General features: G+C 47.1%; 1 protein-coding gene across 1 annotated transcript; it reads right to left on the reverse strand.

Annotated features, from left to right (window-relative positions):
- Nucleotides 1-958: 958 nt before the first annotated feature.
- On the reverse strand, nucleotides 959-19,962 carry ERP27 (endoplasmic reticulum protein 27). The gene is made up of 7 exons (XM_050901220.1): nucleotides 19,602-19,962; nucleotides 19,295-19,395; nucleotides 16,234-16,371; nucleotides 12,617-12,730; nucleotides 9,492-9,617; nucleotides 2,200-2,397; nucleotides 959-1,477 (listed from the first exon to the last, which is right to left on the reverse strand). Exons 1-7 carry the CDS (start codon nucleotides 19,960-19,962, stop codon nucleotides 1,433-1,435), a joined length of 1,083 nt encoding a protein of 360 aa, XP_050757177.1. The 3' UTR covers nucleotides 959-1,432.
- Nucleotides 19,963-20,286: the final 324 nt, after the last annotated feature.

The following is a 20,286-nucleotide window of genomic DNA, read 5'->3' on the forward strand; positions in this document are numbered from 1 at the left end:
AGAGGAGAAGGGAGAGTAGAGCACTAAAGAAGATAAGTCCAGCTGCATGGGAGACAGAGCTGTAGGGAGATGAAAGACATCAGCTTGATCCACATGGAAGAGGCAAGAGCTAACGCAGGGCCTCTCTGTTGTACTGAGAGCCTCCCTGCTGTGTCCCTCATCATGGTGGCTGGCAGTTACTTTGCATCCCTTCCAGCTCCTGACTTCTCCCTCTGCGGTGGGGAGCTGTGTTTGCCTCGTCCGCAAGAACAACTTATTTCTATTCCCAGTTCTTTGCCTTGGGCTAATCTCTGAGAAAGGTCTGAGGTTTCTCAGCTCTACGCCTCTTAGGCTCCATGTCCCAAGCCAAGTCTCTCAAGCCCTGAGAGACAATGCAGTCATTGTTTGACAGGGGCATCCATACTTCATGCCAAAGGATGCTGAGCCAAGTATGAGGCAAGCCTACTGCATGCATCTAGTACAGCAGAACAGGGATGGCTCATACATCTTGCCTGCAAAGTCCCCATGCCCTGTATGCCAGCAGCGGGACCTCTGAGGGATGTCTAAGGTCACTACACAGACATTAGCCTTTGCCTTTAATGCAGTGTGGAGATATCCCCTATCTTGCAATGCAACTTTCTACTGCCCTTCTGCCACAGCGCCCATTCCTCTTAGCCTCAACCTGCATCTTAGGCTCATTCATTTTTGCTGCACCAGCTCAGACCTGCTGTACCCAGTGCTGTTCTGACCCCAAACCTTCACAGAAATCTCCCATCCTGCTGGAAATAGCTGTTGATGATGGGTCCAGTTCCATGGGGAATGATTCTTAGCAACCAATCTGACTGGTTAGACATTGCAAGCCTGGTTAAATTCAGAGAAAGGAGATTTTTGAGCTTACTCATTCAGAAATACACAGGCTTTGTCCTTAAGTGAAAGACGTGGGGAGTGGGAAATCATATATTTGCATAAAAATTCAGGCTATTCACTTTCTGCTTTATTTAGTAAAATAAATGGAAAAGTCCATGTGACTTCAAGCAACCAATCTGTTCTTAGTGTCAGAAGAGGCTGACAGTGGATCTCAGAATGCACCAAAAGCAAATAGAACGAGGGAAACAGATCTCTGGGAACTATGAGCTTTATCTCTGATACTGCCATTTTGCTGTATCACCCTTTGCTCCAACAGAGGTGGCATGGAAGGACACAGTGTAGGTCAATACCAGAGCTCCTGGAGTACTGAGAAAAGAGAGCTGGAGCCAACAAATGAGAAGGGAGAAGAGATTCCTAGAGAGGACAGACAGCATATATGTACATAGCATGGAGATGGGAATCCATGACTGACTTGGCCCCTTAATCCTACTATCCCAGGAATTCCTGAGTGGCGGGGCTCAGTGAACTCTTCATACACCAGAAACAGATGACTCTGGGCACAGTCATCCTGTTGGCTCAGAAAGAATCAGAGTTCCTCATTGAGGGCCTTCTCTTCAGGTTCATCTTCTTTCTAAAACACATTAGAGGCATGAAATCAGTTTTGACGTTGCTCAGTTTCTCAGCATAGAGATAAAAGGAAACAAACCAACTTAAATGCCTCCCTCTGCTGTCTGTGCCACTGCCCTGCCTATCCCACTTCAATTGCACAACACAGGGTCCTGACACACAAAGCCTCTGTGCTATAGGAAGATGAGCTTTGACAAAGAGACAACTCTTAACACTGAATGAACATGGAGGTTAAATTGTCCCTCTCACGGCAGAGACCTCTGGTAGAGTCCTGAGCCCTTGTCTGTATACTCTATTGTGTTCTTGATAGATTTCCTTCCTATCCATGCCACTGTCTCTCTGATCCTCTCCTATGGGCTGCCAGCCACCACCCCAATTCTCAGTGTCCAAAAGCACCCTTCACTCTGTCTCCCCAGCTGCTGTTCCCAGACAATAGATGCTTCACTTAGACCTTCATACAGTTGCAGAGGTCAGTGAAGTCTTCTTGCGGTAGACTAGAAGGTAGAGGTCAATGAAGAAAGAGGCTCTGCAAAGACATCCATCTCTGCTCTGCTCTAGATCTAATGCTTTTCTGATATTCAGGTGCAAATGAAAATGAAAGAGGAGGTTGCAGGGGTGGGGAGGAGTTCAAGGAACTGAAGTCATCTTCTTCAAGAGCCTTGTGAGCAACACGATCATCCTACAAGATCCCAGCTTCCTGTAGACTGTACAGGAGTCCCCCTTTACCTTCTGCATTCTTTGTAAGAAACGATTACAGAAGTCCTGTACACGCTTAATGGAGACTTCAGCCAGAGTCAACACATCCTGCTCCTCATCTGGTGTGTGGAATATAGCCAGAGCTGGCAGCTGGGACTTCTTCAGGTTGAAAAATGACACTGTTCGTTCATTGCTCTTCAAATTGCTGTCTACCAGGATAAAGAGAATCTGTGATGGAAATAGGAGAGGAAACGTGAGCAAAACAGAGAGTGAGAGAGAGAACAGATCCCCAAACAGTGATCATATGAAGATTAACAGTGATATTTTTATAAAGAGTTAGAGAAAACCTACCATACTGTGTTAGGACACTTTCCTCTGCCACTATCTAACTGCTTCATGTAGTGCATTTTTCTGTATTTTATCAAGTCCAGACTTACACTACCAAACAAAATGTCTTCTTTCACCTTCTTTAAAAATATATTTACAGTATGGCAGGAAAGCAGTCTTCACTTCTATTCTCTTAATAGATGAGGAAACAAGATGTCTTTTATCTTAGTGGCACATGTAAAAGAAGCTGACTCTTCTACTTGCATGTTATTTGGATAAGATGCTCACATCCATGCAAGACCCAGAGTGGCAGAGTAAAAAGGTGTTTTGGTGTGTGGAGAATCAAACTCAATCACAAGAATGTGGGAGTGAAATATAGGGCAGCAGGAGCCTGCAAGGATAAGAACATGAGAGTACCAAACAAAAAGGACGTATTTAAGTGAGCTGCAGTGAATAGAAATGAAGATGCAATCATTTGGGTAACAGGAGTTGTTGGCAAGACACCAATATGCACAGAGCCCAGCTCAGTGGAGGGTTGTTCAGACCTGGGGAGAGAAGTCCAACAATGAATAAGCCAGGATGAGAATGACCTACAGTTTTCTGGGCTCCCGAATAGTCTTGAAGAGCAAGATCAAGCCAAGGATTAGGATTCTGCTGGCATGATTCAATAGTATGGATTTATCACAATTAGTGACCTACTCCATGATTTTATTTTAAGAGTAAGTGTCAACTGAGATCTTACAGGTGCAGTAGGAATTGGTATAAATTTAAAATTTTGGAATCTGAAAGATTATCAATAAAATATACAGCTATCTCAAAAATCTTTGTTAAATTATCTGTTAATACTAAATACAAACATTATGTATGAATCTTATAAAAGAAAATAAATATAGCAATTGAACAATTTAATCAGTGACCTGATTAAATAGAATCTCTTGGCAGGTGACATCCAAGTTAACAAAACAAGCATCCAGCTAACATGCGTCATTTTATCTTCTCTTTACCCTGTGCAGTCTACTGGGCCTAGCATATTCAGTGAACCTAGAGACATGGGTATGACTTAACTTATTCAAGAAAAAAGAATTTAAAAAATGAAAAGTAATGCAATGTGAAGATGATGTGCCCAGTTCCCAGGCTGCAACTCATGTTTTTCTTTCTTTTCAATCAAGAACACTCAAGTTAGTTCAAAACTTTTTTCTTCTCTAAAAATAAGCTTGGTAAATCTCAAATTCTTTACTTTATTAAATTTATGTTCTATAAAAACCCAAATATATCTGGAAACTTTCCTAGGCAACAGCCTATGGGAAGGAGGGATAGTTAGGCTGGTGTAAGGTTTAACTGCAGTGATTAACTGCAATACAGAAACAGGAACAACACTTTCACTGCATATGTGATATTTACCATTTGCAATTTCTCTTCCAAAAGCCAATTGTGCCCCAAGAGTAACAAGCTAGTGAGCAGACAGGTTGTGGGGAACTTCTCCCAGAGTGCTAAATTCATGCTTTTGCAGGATGAAACACCAAGCTAGAGAAGGCTCACAAATCTAAGAGTCACAGGTCTAAGGACCTGATCTAAAAGGCTTTCAGCTGGAGCAGCAACACTTATGTTTTAGGGCTCTCCTTCCAACTAGCAAGCTGGAAACAGAGGCCGGTGTTGGAGGGAAGCACTTTCAGAGGGTTGTTACAGGAAATGGTATCACATCTTCACCAGTTCATTCACCAGCTTTTGGTTTTCTCTATGAAAGATTCACTAGACAACAACAGTTTTTAATCAAATGTCAAACAAGAAGTTAATAAAAAAAAGCATTTAGAATACCTAGGTTGTTAAATGTTGTCACTTTCTATACAAAATCTCCTCCACCTTTAAAACAGATGAATAGCATTTTAAAATGGTAATATAAATAAATGTTAGTCAACATTCTTCACTTTATCAAGCTTCCAGCCTTTGTTAAAAATCCCAAAACTAAAAAGATGTACATATTTTATCCATGAATACAAAGAATAGAATAACAATAAAAGAACAGAAAGGTTGGGGTTTAGAACTCCAAACGCTTTCTTCCTTACAGAAGAAAACAAAAACACACAAACAACTGGCCCCTCAGCTAGAAATGCTGAGATATCATCATTCACAGTTCCTGACTTGGATCTCTCTAATGACTCACACTTGGCTCATGGAGTTACAGGGTGCCAAAGTACAGCAAAAGTTTCCTTCCCCTTTTGTATTCCAAAAATACAGGAGAGACGACAATTGCATTTGTCCACTGTTGCTCGAAAGAAGACAACTTAATGCCTATCAATCATCACACGCGTTTTAGGATGACACATTCCCAGTAGGTACTGTGACGTGGGATGAATCCTGCTTCAGCAAAAGGACAGGCCATACATCCTATGCTGGATGTGCTCCAGGGGTCCTGCCAAGGCCTGTGTGGCTTCAGTCACACCTGCGAAGCAGTCTGTAAGGTGTGTTGGTACTGAGGCCACAAGCACTGGAAGCATGGTCTCCTCAGCAGCTGGAAACCAAGCACTTGTCTCAATGAGGACATTTCCACGATAGGTGCCACCTGGTGGAACTCGCATTTTCTCATGAGGAATTTATTTTTTTCAGAGATTCTCAGCCAGCTCTAATCATAAAGAATGAATGCAGTGACCATGGAAAATTATACTGACCATGAGACAAGATTCACCTCGCCTAGGTTCTGCCACCTAGATCTTAGTCTTGTCTCGGCCAATCATCTAGGTAACATCTCTACAATAAATGGTGACAGGCACTTTATTCCACCTATTTTAGAAGGGAAGGAAGGACATGCCTGTCCTTCTCTACCAGTGCTGAAAAGAGCCTAAAGCCTTTGCTCAGACAACTTACCAAAGCTATAATTCACCAAAACAAATCCCACTTATGATGCCAGCTCTCACATCACTCCTAGAAACCAGGTAGTTCCATCCCAAACAGTAAGTTCATTTTCTATTTCATACTATCCTGTACAATAGCTGGTTTTTTCATTCTGAAATGATTTCCATGAAATTGTTCCATTTTGTAGCAATATTCTTGCCTGTGTTCAGAGGTCTGCTGCTACAGGCAGTGAAGGATCTCCTGCATGGATGAGGAACTCCTGACACAAATTATCCCCTCCACACATGCTATTATCTGTGCACTGTCACCTGCAGTAAGCCCTCTTCCAGAAAATTTTGTACACTGGTACTGTCTTGGTGTTTTGACAACTTGATTCCTAGCCCAGTGCTTTTAGAACATTGACTTCCTGGTAAATACTAAGACATGGAAAGATGTTATTGCCTAAGGAATTAAAGTTAATTGAAAATAGTACTGCAGTGGTAAAAACCAAGTTGACATTGCTTAGTTTTTCCTCTAACGAAGACAAACAGGAAGGATGATCAAGCCTCATATCCAGTGTTTGATTTGAACATCATGGAGCTGCAACCTTCATTCTTTGAGGAGACTGTATAAGCAAAAAGATCAAATTCTGAAGTTTGAGTACATTCATAGATAGCTTACATAGTACCTCAAAGCAAAATGAAAACATCAGTCATGAATTTAAAAAAAAGCAAGATATAAAAACAACTTCGCTACAGATATCTGTTAAATGACATAGACAATCCATATTTACAGGTTCCCCTGTTTATGGCTAAAAGAGGCATGTCTAAATATTATCTCTCTCAGTTCTGGAGCCACCAATGTCTGACAAGAAAAATAAAAAGTGTATGAGTGACTGCAAGAGAAAGGGCATCATCCTTTCATTTCCATAGAAGAACTCCTGAATGACTCTCAGGAGTTTCTCAGAACCCATTTCTAAATAGGCCTACATATAAATTAAAAGGGACTTTGCAAACATCTCTACCCAAATCATTTTGACATTGTAAACCAGTTATATCAGTTGCAGCAAAAGCTGCTTTTGTTATTCCCAACATCACCTTATTGAAACTTTTGCAAACACCCATGAGGTACACCAGCCGTAATTGTCATGTTATATTGTGATACTGTGGAAAGAAAACTGAAGATGCTTATGCTAGTTTGGCTCCGCAACACAAACCCTGACATTTCCTTTCCAGTAGAAAGCCTGGACTCTTGGCAGTACTTTCTCAAATAAGCACATATTTGATTGCAGTGGGATCCTTCCAAGAAGGCTGGTGGATTCACTCCTGCAGCTGCAGTGTTCTGAGCTCTGTCTGTTCACTGTTACCCACACACAACCATTTCTCAAAGTCTGCTAGAAAAGTACCATATTTCTTCTTATTCTTGTCAGCTCTTGCTGGCTTAGCATCATCTAAAATTTGCACTTTCCTCTCCAGCATTTTATAGCCCCCAGGTTCCACGATAAAATCTACAGGAATCTACACTGCCTTCAGACACTCACTGCTGCTCAGAGTGCAGTTCAGGCTGTTTTCAAATAACAGTCCTCACCATACAGCCTCATGGATCCTCCAGCTGCAAATCTCAGCTTCCTCTCAGGCAAAAATGAAAAGATCAAAAACCAGAGATGAAGGAACCATAATGCAGGAACTGGCAGGTGAATCACTTCCTCATGATCCATTAATGGTTGGACTCGATGATCTTAATGGTCTTTTCCAACCTAAATGATTCTATGATTTTCTTCACTCTTTGGGGTCAGCCACTCAGCAGCAGAAGTTCCTCTTCATCTCTCCATCAATCCAAGCATAAGTTTCTCTTCTCCCTCCAGCTGGTGACGAGAATGACAAGGACTCCTCTTCCCTTAGTGCGCAGCAGAGATGTGTGAAAGGATCGGTACCCCTTCTCCTGCTTGGGAATCCTCTTGAGGCTCTGTTTGTGTTCTGCCTGGCTCGTAGAGAAGTTGCCACACACACCAAGTCTCCCCACTCTGTTCTGGCACTCTGCAATCACTGTAAAGCACTGCTGGATGCAGTGGTACATGCTCACAGGGAGCCTGAACACCTCTCCACTGCACAGCAATGACTCCTTGCTCAGACCACTGACAGCACTAACCCTGCAGCACATACAAGCCTTTCACCACCAGCCCACAGGCTATGAATTATTCACTGGTAATCCTGAATAAAATTCCAGTCAAGAATCTTGCATTTATTCACAGACAATCTGCGAGCCACAAAAAGGCAAAATCTACTCAATACTTTACTTGTTTTGAAGTAAACCTGACTTAACTTGGTAGTCCTGACAACAGATATAATTCCACTTAGGAAAATTAGCCAGCAGAGATTTCCATGGTATTGTGCAGTGGCTGCTTCTGATACTCAAATTAATTCATGTCTTTCTACATGACAGAGCAATGGAGACAAACCTAGTGGGCATATCACTGCTTACTCCTTAGTATCCAGATCTAAGACCCAAACAGCAGGATCCTAGCTCTCTCTTACTGCTTTGTAAGAGGGCAGTCCAAACCACAATTTACTCCTCAGAGTGCCACTCCTTTGGGAAAAACAACTTATTAGACTCTAAGTCCCTTCATCTACGTGTCCTGCAGTACCACTGCAGTAAAGTGGAACTAATTAGTCAAATCTCCACATCTTTAATCTCCGTATTTTACTCTGGCAAACTTCTTCTAGACTGATTCGGTGGGAAACTTGCCTGTATGAATTTTAAAAAGTTAGATTTGGCTTGCCGGCAATTCATAAATTATCTGGACTTCAGTACAACATTTTATCCAATGTTTTGTGAAGTATTTCTAGGAAAATCGTTCACATTTGCTCAGATCTGGGCATGTCACATGAAGAGAAAACTGGCTGCAGCCACATCAGCAAAGGATATTGATGCTAAACAGCAATGCACTGTATTAGAAGAATTTACTGCCTGGGGGGAGACCTGTATCAGACTGCTGCTTATGGAGGACAGGGATAATGGTGTCACTATAACACACATCTCACATGAGACAGTGGGAATTTTTCAGATAAATGAGTTTTCTTTTATCACTATGTATTCATCAAAGCAAAACACCTTTGAAGAGACTTTTTGACTTTGATGCCTGGTTTCTGCCTGGTCTCTTGCCAATGGGTGGGACAGATGGCAAGGTCCAAAGTAGTCCTGCCATAAACGTATCTCAAGACTTCTGAAGGTGCACAGTTCTGAGGTGACCCCTCCATTTGAAGATGAGGATATACTTGATTATTTTAATCTGACCCTTCAGTACCACAAACAGAAGCATGCAGGTGTTCTTGTTCTTAAACCCCAACTCTTTCCAGCTCCACTCTTCTCCCAGGAAGATCTCTTCCACTGCTTCTCAGCTTAGCCTTCTCCGCTGCTGTGATCCTCTGCCCCCTCCCATCTGCCGTTCACCCTTGCTCCAAATGCCTTCCTGTTGCTTCCAGTCCTCCTCTGCTTGCCAGTTCCTTCCTCTGTTCCCTGGACACAAATTCCCCTGTAATCCAGCTGCTGGCAGAGAATCAGCCATGGGAAGATTTACTATCTGGGGAGCTCTGCCCACAGAGGGGTGGGAACCAGGCGAAATTTATCTGAAAGACCCCATCTATCCCATCACCTTAGTGTAGGAAATTCGACAAACCCATTTGCAACTCCTTTAAAATAGCTATTTCCCCAGGATCCAACCAGAAGGCTAAGGGTTAAGAAGCACCGCGACATTAATTGCTGTCTCGTCACTTGTATAATGCTCCTTGGCATCTTGCAGGCTGTATATACAAAATCACCTCTCACACCAGTGGAATGCAACCATCGTCAGACTGAAGTGCAGCAGCTGTTTGTTAACTCCCAGTGCAAGGGAACAAAACTGGACCAGAAGCAAGGAAGTACGTAATGTCCCACTGAGGGAGCAGAGGAGCAGGATACAGAGGATATTTTCCCCACAAGGAGGCAAACTGGCAAAAGGTGAACAGCTCCAACCCCTCCACTTAATTATCCAGCTAATCTTCTTTTCCTGCCATTTGGCCTCCCCTAATGCACAGAGAAGGAGATTATGCCCTCCTCATCCATGGAAGAAATCACTGTTCTCCCTTTTTTCTCCCTAATGGCTCCCCTTCCTCTCTCTTTGGACTTACCTTCCCCTTGAAGAGCTCCGCTGCTGCCCGATATCTGCGCATTCGCTCGGGGTGCTTTGGGGACATCTTGTCTGTGATCAGGAGGAGGTGAAGCTGGAGTGAACTCTGCATCACACCTATTGCTGTCTGCCAAAAATACGGCCACCACAGACAGAGAGAGAAACACACACAAACAAGGAGATTGAGAACGTTCAATCCGCACTGGATGCACTGCCAGAGGGACATCAATCCTCATGTTTCAGCTGAGATTTCTTTGCAAATCAGCCTCACAAGCAGGACAGCTTTCTTTAAAGCAGGAGGGATCCAATCTGGGTTCTTTATGGAAGCGCTTAACCTCCTGGCTTTGCTTATTCCCAAGATGAGAGTCTGAAGAGCACAAGGGTTCATCACTGGCCTCAGGATAGTCAGTGACTAGGCAGGGACACTGCCTGGATACAGCAAGCTGAAGTCTAGAGGGGCAAGGAAGTGGAGAGGGAAGGCCAGCAAACACTGAACATAAGGGTGCCCTGAATCACTGAGGTCCAGCACCCAGCCGAAATGGGAGCAAGAAAGTGGGAAGGATTTGTGGTGTCAGGGTTGGTGTCTCCCCTTAATTCCTTTCTTTAGTGTTAAGCTGTGCGTAGGATGGGGATGAGTCCAGAGCTTCAGCAGCCCCTGGGCCTGGGCATTCCAGAGTGCTGAGGGTTAAAATTGCTTCTGCAGTCCCACAGTGGGAGAAGACCTGGTGCTGGCTGTCCCTCGTCCCCTGGGCAATGGCCAAGCGGGCAGCACACACTGGCCCTCTGTGAGGAGACAGGGCTGGCACTGCCCAAGAAGCCGCCGCACCATCTCCAGGCACTCACTCACTCACTCGTCATCTCGCTTCTCCTTCCACCTGCTTCCTGCAGCCCTGCAGCCTCTCCCTCAAACTAAACATCAGCCGGGCCAGACCTGCTGCCTCCCCCGTGTCACCAAAACCACAGAGGCGCAGACTGTGCAGGTCCCCGCCAGCGGAAGAAGAAAGTTTCCACATGCTCCAGGAGTAATAAGGAAAGGGTCAGGGACTGCACGCCAGCAAGGGCCATGCACTGCACAGCATCTAGTTTTTGGCAGCTGGGACTCTGCCATTAGCCTAATGTTTACCAGACATTTTGTATCCCTTCACTTCTCTGGTGGTATGCAGATGGGGCAGGGGAGAGTAGAGGGGATGCAAACCAAGACTGGAGAGCATTAGAAGACCTCATGGGAGAGAACAGGGCTGAAGGTGAGGGTGAAGCCGGCCAGCACCAAGGGCCGTGACAAGGCTGGGCTGGGAGCAGGCAGGGCTGGAGCAGCAGTTCCTCTGGCAGCTCCACACAAAGGTGTGCCTGTCCACGCAACCTTGTGCAAGAGCGATCAGCAGAGCTCATCAACGCGGCCGGGTCACATCTGGCTCTCCTGGAAAGCCCACAGGGTAAGCATTGCCTAAAAACGCCTGAAGTATGTGGGAGAAACAGTAAGGGCCCCAGGATGGGGAGAAAAACTCTTGGCAGCACTCAGTGTGATCTGCATGACCCCAGCCTCTGCTGACTGGCAGCATTCTTAGATGTAAACAGCATATGCACTGGGAATAAATATTTACGAAAAACCAAGCTACATTAGCGGAGCTGGGAGGGCTTTGGGCTGGAGACTGCAGGAGGCACTGTTAATTGCAGCACCTTGATAGGACTCCAGACTGTCTGGAAAAAAACCTGGAACAACATGTGTACTGCCAGTCAGGGTGGAAGGGACTGGCTGAACAGCTCAGGACTTCTCAGTCAGGGAGACAGCCTGGGTGCCGAACAGGACGCCATGGAGTGGGAGCTCAAAGCATCAGCAGAAACGCGTGAAGAAAGAGCCATGATCTCATGAATTGCCAAAAGATGCAGTGGAGGCTCCAAGGGTTCAGAAGGCCTGGGTGATTATAAAGATAACAAGAACATCCCCGCTAATGTGACTTGGATGTTCTCAAAGGGCTGTGAGGACAGTGGGGCAGGATATAGCTTTTCTGTCCCCAGAAATATTCTGTGATTTTGAAATGCATTTTTCACACCCCTTATCAAGACGAAAAAACAAATCCACTTTTTTTTTTTTAAGAAGAAAACAGAACTTCTACAGTATTTCTTTCTGGAAACAAAATGTTGCATTTCCAAAACAAAATGCTCTCTCTACTGGCAAGCTGCACCTGAACTGCGGAATGTGTCAGCCCTCTTAGTTGATCCTTGGCATCAGCTTGAAAAGGTATAGCTTTGAAACAGGTTGGGTCATTCTCCTTTGATTAAATTGAGCCTGGTCAGCACTCTTGTAGCTATCCAGAAGTCCACAAAAGACCCCATCAGCAATGATAAAGTCTCAGCCTTGCAGCCATCAGGGCTTCTAAGACCTATTGACTCCACAGCAATAAGCCCAGTGAACTGCTGAGATTTCAGAAGAGCCTAAATCCTTGGTCACCCTCTATGGCAGGGAGCAGCACTGGGATCCCGCCACTGCCAGTCATATGGGTGAGCTAATGAAGATGGCCAACATGGAAGCATCCTATGTCTGATTTTTTTTTTTTGTTGAACTGATAAATACTGGAGTAAGGGATGGAGGGGATGGGAAAAATTTTCCTTGGGAAGTTTCCAACCGGCTCTTGAATATGCCTTCAAATAGCCGGGCTTATGTCAAGCTGTATGTGCTGGATGATGAAGAAAAGTCTGCCTTCTGGGAGTAGGTCACGTGAGTTTCCACGTTTCTCAAGGCTTCTCAGCCAAAGAGAGGGGATCCTGGCTGAGCGAGGTCTGCAGGCATGGTACAACATGGCAAATACCCATGGGAGGAAGCAGCACTGCTGGTAGGAGTGGTAAGAAATGGAGCTCTCTGCCCACCAACACCCCAAATTTACTGGAAAGCTAAATGAACCACTATGCCTCCCTTCCTCTCCCCACCCCACTCGCACACTCCAGCACAGCATCTGCTTCCAGTTCCCGTATGGAGTAGCAGCAAAGAGCTGCGTGGCTTCCCCAACCCCATCTACACCGTTGCCGCAACCCTCGCACACATCTGGGTATGCAAACTCTTGGGCCAGAGAACGCCCATGAGAAGGAGGCCAAGTACCAGGGGGAGGGCTGTGGGGAGCCGGTAATTACCACAGGGTTGTACTCTGTCACCAGGCGGAGCTCATTCATCCGAATGAAACGAGTCATCTTCTCGGCATCAACATCTTTGCTGTTCATATCCAGATCCCTCCGGTCATTGTCTACCTGAAGACACGCAAAGACACCTACAGTCACAGCTGTGCTCTCCTCTCAGCACCCCCTCCAGAGGCACTGATGGCACTCACTCATGGAGACATCCACCCCCTAGGACACTGCCATCCTCTCCCTCCCACCACATAATCCCCACTTCTGGAGGTCCAGAACCTACAGAGACCAGCCTGTATTTCAAGATAAGGATCTTCCACCCTCCTTCCACCCACCTGTCTCCCAAGGACAAGACAAACTCATGGCATATCAGAAATCACTGAGGACTCCAGACATCCCTACAGTATCAGCTCCTGATGCACTGGAGACAGGGAAGATTAGCTGATAAACTATTCTAGGCATTGTGGGGAGAGATCATTAAATAGCCTAACTCCTCACATCAATTTTGGCTTTACATCCCTTTTTAAAATCTTCATCTGCTTATCCTATTTCTTCTACAAGTAATAAGCATTGGCATGGGCCTGTATGGATTTCCTGGAAACATTGTGCAAGCAGGAAATCTCTCCAATAAAAAGAGGATTTTTTTCCCCAGGACAGCAGAAAAAAAAGAAAAAAAAATCAAGCGCAGCACATTTTAGCTTTAGAGGAAAATCCACCCTGCCACACACCTCCCCACACTCCACGCCCCCCACCCAAACAATGTGATTTTATTGAGGTTTTCACGACCTGGTAAACAGAAAAAAAGCAGGCAACCATTGAATGATAGCTAAACCACCTGAAGGGGCAGAGTTGCTGTGCAGTACCACCGCAGGACGTGACTGAGTTGAGCCATGGGGACACTGGGCTCTGACACGCAATAGGATCAAAGTTTGGGATTTGAAGGCCTTTGATACACATGTTGAATGACATTCTTGGGGCTGAGGAAAGGTCCACATGCACACCCCAGATTTTATTCTCTGCATCTGTACGACCTCTGAAAGTGCTTGTGTTATTTTTTCCAGTGGTGTGCAGACATCTAAAGCCCTTTTTGCTGTTCTGTGGTCATTGGCAAGGTCTTTGATCTGGTAGGGGGCCACAGCACCCTGTCTAGCAACCCAAACTGGTGCTTTTCAGACTGTGTGGCCTGATTCCTCTCACACTGCTCCTGCATAAAATGAAAGGGCAGCTCTACTCAAGTAAATGAGATCCGGCCAGTGCAACACCTGAGCGGGTGAGATCAGACAGGCCTTGGGAACCAATCTAAAGCACCCCAGACTCCACAGAGTCTTCTCTTGACTTTCATGGGCTTCTGGAAACACCGGATTTCCATTTTGCGATAATAACATCTTAAATCTGCACTCAACATTTATGATTTTAAGAAAATAAGGCTGGAAAATAGCCTGCATCTAATAGTTGAAGCTCTAGTCAAAATATCTTTGTCACTCCATATAATTAGCTTGTTAGCATCTGTTAATTATGTTCTTTCTAGGTCTATCAGGCCAGATTCCTCACTAGAATAAATCAGTTTCCCTCCACTATATGCAAAGAAGTCTCACCAGTTGACAGCCGCCCCTCCTACTACTGTAATTATGGTTTAAACTTCTAAGCATTATAAGTGTTTCATACTCTGCAAAAGCAAAGAAAAAATGAGTTTATGCCTCTGATTCACTGCTATCCTGGTCACGCATCTTTGTATTCTTCAAATGAGTATTTGATTCCAAGTTCCTGTCTCAGTTCTTTTTTCTTTTCCTTTTTCTCTCTGACCCTTTACTCCTACACAGTATTCAGCACAGAATAAAAGGAAAAATAATGTGTCTGAATAGCTTAATTTAAGAAAAACTGACAATTAGACAAGTGAATTGTCAACCACATTTGAACCTGACTAGTGTATTAGTTTCTTGTTGGTTTTTTTCCTATTAAACAAGAGTTCAGCTGCAAAATCTGGACTGTGAACAAAGAATATTCAATATAATCCAAATTGCAACAATCCAGACACTTTCTTTTATCAAACACCCTCCTAATGCAGCCATCCTCACTATCTGCCACAGCGCAAAAACAAAGGATCTTTTCAATATTTTTGGAAGAAAACCACCATGACTAAGAACCAAAACTGAGATGGGTGTTGCTTCAAATTGCAACATGTGCACATAGCAAATAAAAGGTTAAATAAAAGGACCTGCCTACCTATTGCTCACTCTTAGATCATTCTCTTTGAATTATTTGGATAAATAGTAAACCAGTAGTAAACACAGTGCAGGAAATTATGAGAAAGAAAGGGGAACAAACTGGCTTTGTCCAATCTTTGTACAGCCTGGATCTAGAACTTGGCAAAGCTGCCACATTTAGTTTCCCTAGTACACGCAGTGTGTCTCCATTCCCCCCCCCGCCCTGGGTGCTTAGAGCTCTGGTGACACACTTCACAGGCTTTTAGGACATCTTGTGCTACCTAGGGCCCCTCTCCTCCTCAGATACACCTCTCTCTCCAGTTTTCAAGTGCCACACTTGTGTGAGAAGGGGCAACATGAGGAAATTGATATAACCAGTAGAATACCTGCTCTTAGCTTTTGTTGGTACTCTTGAAGCAAGTACACAGACCTTCCCAATATAATCTCCTTAAATTTCAGCAAACATAGCTTAAAATTCAGTGAGGCACCAGCACTTACAGCTGGAGTCAACAAAGATTTGATCTTGCACAGCATCCATCCCTAAGAAACTGTAAAGTAACATTTTTCATGGGCCCATGCCCAAAGCGTACTTAGGGAATAACTGCAAAGCACTTTGCAAAAGCAAAGTGTAGGAGACAGAAAAGAGTGTTTGGGATTTCTTTTCATGGTAGAGCATCTGTAACTGCAGAAACCCAGTCTGGATCTGGTTTCAGTCATGACTGAAAAATTGTGCACCCAGGGAGACAGCTTTGCCTGCCTGAAGTGACACTTGGCAAGATTTGATATCAAGCCTGCTGTGTTGATCCATTGTAACATGGCCTCTAGATGCTTTTCATGTGTCTCAGGAGCCTTTCCAAAACCACAGAAACCCCATCCAAGTAACACTGAGCTCCAGGCAGGTCACTCAGAAAAACAGACATCGTTCTTTGCAAAGCACTGGGTGCTGGACCAGATCCATAGGGCAAACACTTAAAATGGAGAATCTCATCAGGTGTAACAAACGTTGCATGTCTCAGTGATGGGCACTCTGCAAGTGAAAAGCAGAAGACCTCTTTGGGGCACGAAGCTCTACAGATGTGCTTTTAGGTGGGCAGGCAGAGTGATTGTCAATGACAAGCCTTTTTTTGGCTTGCTCTAAGGTGAGATGACCAGCTTTAATCTTCTTCTTTATCACTACCACTCGGAGATTTCACTTCTGTACCATGACTGCGGGCAGTTTTTAAGCGCTTGTCCTAGAGCCTCTCTCACCAAAACCAGCGGGCAGGGGACCCCCTAAACCAGAGAGTTAATTTTGTAGATACAGCTTTTTGCGTGGCAGCGTGTTTCCCCGCGAGGGAGCTGCCCGTGGGCAGCCGCGACTCGCCCCGCGTACCTCCCCGGGTCCTCCGGCCCCCGCCCCGACGCCGCGGGCCCACGCACCGTGCGGAAGAGCGTGACGGTGTTCGCCGCGACGCCGTAGTGGGACAGGACCACGGGGCTGATGCTGAGGCCGAAGGGCACCTCCGGGATCCGGCCGGCCGCCAGGCGAAACTGGGACGCTTCGGGGCTCTCTGGTTCCTGCGGGGGGGGGGCGAGAGGGGGGGGTTGAAGAGCGGAGCCTCCCCCGGGAGGCCCCCCCTCCCCTCCCCTTCACGCCACCGCCGGAGGTGGCGCGAGGGCGACACCTACCGCCCGCCCGGCAGGGCCGCCCGGCCCCGCGTCCCCCGGCCCCCGCTCCCCCCGGCCCCCGCCCCCCCGGCTTCGCGGCCCCGCCGGGGGAGGAGGGAGACGGCCGGGAGGGGGGGGGGCAACCAAAGGGTGGGGGAGGCCGCGGGGCGCCGGGGTAAGCGTCTTTGTCTCCCGTTGTCACCTTGCCTGCGTGGCCGGGATGCTGCAGAGATCCGCCCCCCCCCCCCCCCCCCCCCCCCCCCCCCCCCCCCCCCCCCGCCCCGCCAACCACCTCTCCTCCCAAAGTCGGGGAAGTCACCAGGCGGCGATGCTGAGCGCGCTGTCGGTGTCAAAGCCACAGCTAGCAGGTAGCCATGGCAGTGTGGGAATCTCGCCTTCCATTGCTCTGAAACCTCACTTCTTACCCTCACACTCACAGGTAACACCGTGATGATGCGAAGCCCTAGAGCTCTCAAAAGAGAGGAGAGAAACCCAGAATCTGGATGTAGCATGCTTAAATACATATACGTATATATATATACACACATATATGTGTACACATACACATATGTGTGTGTGTATAAAATATATAAAAATATAATTAAGATAACCTTGATTCTAGAGTCAGTGGTTTACAGTTTTTGAACACCTTGCATTAGCAGTATCCTGGTTCCTTTTATAAAGGTGTCTTAGACATCTTTAAAAAGTAGCTGATGCAGATACATTGAAGGATAGAAATGTGCAATTTCTCAGTAATTTGAGGTCCATTCTCTTTCTTGCAGTGAGAGCATTAGCTACAGCCTTAGCTCATATTAAAGCCTCCCTTGCTATTCCCATTCCCAACTTTTATTTTGAGTGATGTATTTTTGATATTTTTACTTATTGAATTTAAATTCTCGAGGCACAGTCTGTGCTTGGAAATTGGTTTGTTTTTCTTTTCAGTTTCAACCATCAGCTCAGCTGTTTGCAAGCCCAGAGAGAATGGAAAACAAAATTCTTTCTTCATTCAAAAGAAAAACAACTTTCTGACCTGTTTTGAAAATGCCAGAGCATCGACATGGCTCTGGTGAGAGCGCTAAAGCCTGGGGTGGGAATAACCTCACTGAGTTTTGGAGCATTCCTGGGAAAGCTGGGATTTAATCAGGCCCTTTCTCACAGACATGCAGGGTTTCTGGAGCAGTGTGCTGTTTTTCCATCATGGCATGCTGTTCCCAGTCTGGGAGGCCATGCTCGTTATACGGGGAGTTTGCTGAGCCGCGTACTGCAGTGAATTGAAAGGCTGCAGCAGAGGAATAGTTTATGGCGAACAGAGAACATGGACACTATTTGAATGAATATGCTGTCAGGCAGAGGGCCACGACAAGCCCTCATGGCACACATAACGTCTTTATCTACTGTTTAAATGCAGCCCTGTCGTGCTTCAGGCATTGAATGCCTGAGACGTCACTGGCTGCTGCCTTGTGCTCCTGGCAGCCCGGGCCACGTGGCAGCAGCCTCCTCTCTGACTCTGATAAATGAAATCCTGCAGTGGGAGGGAGGCTGCAGTGGCACAAGACACCAGCGGTTATGCCCCCATGCTGCTTCACACAGCAAGAAGCCACAGTCCCTGCCGTAGCTCGGCAGGAGGCTCTGCACCCCGGGTACAGCCCTGCCACAGGCCCAGCCGGCTACCCTGGGGGAAGGAGGTGTTTCAGCACTTTCGTTCTGTGTGTGCAGATTGCCTAGCTGATTTGCAGGACTGTAGCGCTGCAAGAGCAACCCCCGAGGAGCTCCGAATGCCTGCAGGCGCCAAAGGCGACGTGGCTGGTGCTCTGTGATCAGTGCTTAGCAAGGCCCCTGGGGCATAAGCCTCCAGCGCTCACACACTTGTTGCTGCCTGCACTGCACAGGCAGCACCATCGGTCCTCACTCTGTGGTGGGCTGCAAGATGCCGTTGCCCTATACGAAGGGCATGATGCCCTCCCTAGGCTGCCCTCCAGCCCCAGGCACAGGGCAGAAGGAGGAAGGAGCTTGCAGAAAGGAGTTGTTTTTGAAAGGCTGAAGTCTTCTCTGACAGAAGCCATGAGGCAGTGTGTGGGCAGCAGAAGCCTAGGCAGAGCTCAAGGAAGAAAGGGAAAAAGGTGTAACCTGAGGACCTTAAAAGTAATGAGGATCCTGTCAGAGGCCTCTGTTTTATGGTGCTCTAACTCAATAAATATTTTTGTCTTGTTTCTTAAGGAAAAATATTCATGCCATTTTGGGGGCAAGGGGCACATACCCATCACTCACCTTAGGACTCAATTGAATTTAGACATAGAGAGGCAGAGATCTCAAGGGTATCAGCTCTGGGGAACAAAGCAGCGAGACAGAGAGACCGTGCCTACACCCTCCCTGGGAGGAGGCTGCAGCTTGAGCCCAAACCCACTTGGACTTCAGAGGACCCACACCAGCGCTGCTCCCTGAGACCCAGCTTCCTCGGCCCCGTCATGCAGTGCCTTGCTCTGACTTTGCTGACTAAAGCAATCAACTGATGTTCCCACTCACCCCTTGCCAACACTGTTTCTCTGCCACCCACGTTCCTGTTTTGCTTCCCCTGCAGCATTTCCCTTTCTCCCGCTCCAGGGCTCCTATGACCTCCTTCACCTTCCTCCCTTGCTCCACCTCCCTTTCCACACACAGACTGAGTTCCCTGCCTTCTTTCTGTGGCCTGCCACCTAATTCCTGGGTGTCACAGCCCCAGCACCCTTCGGGACAGGAGCTGCCTTTGGAAGGTGTTTACACCACATCCAGCCCCATGCTGTCATCAGGGTGGGATAGGGCTCACAGATGCGGAGTGGAGGTGCTGTGAACGCACCTGGAAGAATCCAACGACCACCACCTCCGCACCACTGACGAAGGCTTCAGCATCCGTGATGTTGTTCAACAGGATAGGTTTCTCTACAGTGCCGGCTGTGCCTGGAGAGGAGAGGTCAGGGTTGGACAGAGGGTACACAAAAAGCAGCTCAAAGAGGCTCCCTTCAACACGCACGCAAGCATCCTACCCCTTACAAGCTCACCCACACACGTCTCCGGCAAGCTCGACACGCTTGCGCAGCACACTAAGGTAAGGAGGACTCCCACAGACCCAGCCTTTCCCTGAGCCAGGAGGAAAGCTCACTTACTGTGGGATGCAGAGCCGCTGTTTCCAGCACACGCTGCTGGGGAGCCCCCGGTGAACAGGATAATGCAGAGGCACAGGAAGACGGAGGTGCCCATGGTGCCACCTTGCCCTTTCCTTGTCACGCCACCCTGCTCCGGTCCTCTCCTCAGCAAGAGACACGTCAGCTGCTGCGAGGGCCCACAGCCACTCCCGGTGCGGTGGGAAGGGAGCAGCTGGCCCAGAGCGAAGCCTTCAGCTCCTGAGATAACCACCTGGCTGGGAGAGACCCCCTCCCTGGCTCCCCTCCCTGCTGTGCGGGCATCAGCCTTGGAGAGCCTCACCGACACTGCTGCCAGTGCGTCCTCACCCACAGTGCTGGACATCTCAGCTACCCTGCACCTGTGTGACCAGGCACCCCAGCTGGGTAAGAACATCCCTCCATGCAGAAGGAGCCACTGCACTTCTCCAGGTGCTGGGTCCCAGAGGCTGATGTTCCCTTGTGTTTGGCCAGCCGGGCAGTCACTGGGACATGCAACTCTTGCATTAGCTCTGGCTATGGGGAACTGCTGCTGTGGTAAGCGTTAAACATGAGAAAGCCATTTTATAGCTCCCTGGGCTCACTCAGTTGCCACCCGGGATGAGAGGTGGGGGCTGTCTACCCCTGGAGTCTACCCTATCACAGGCCAGACTTTGGGCTTCAAAGATGG

The sequence above is a fragment of the Gymnogyps californianus genome, chromosome 1 (assembly GCF_018139145.2).
Source record: "Gymnogyps californianus isolate 813 chromosome 1, ASM1813914v2, whole genome shotgun sequence".
NCBI classification, from domain to species: Eukaryota; Metazoa; Chordata; class Aves; order Accipitriformes; family Cathartidae; genus Gymnogyps; species Gymnogyps californianus.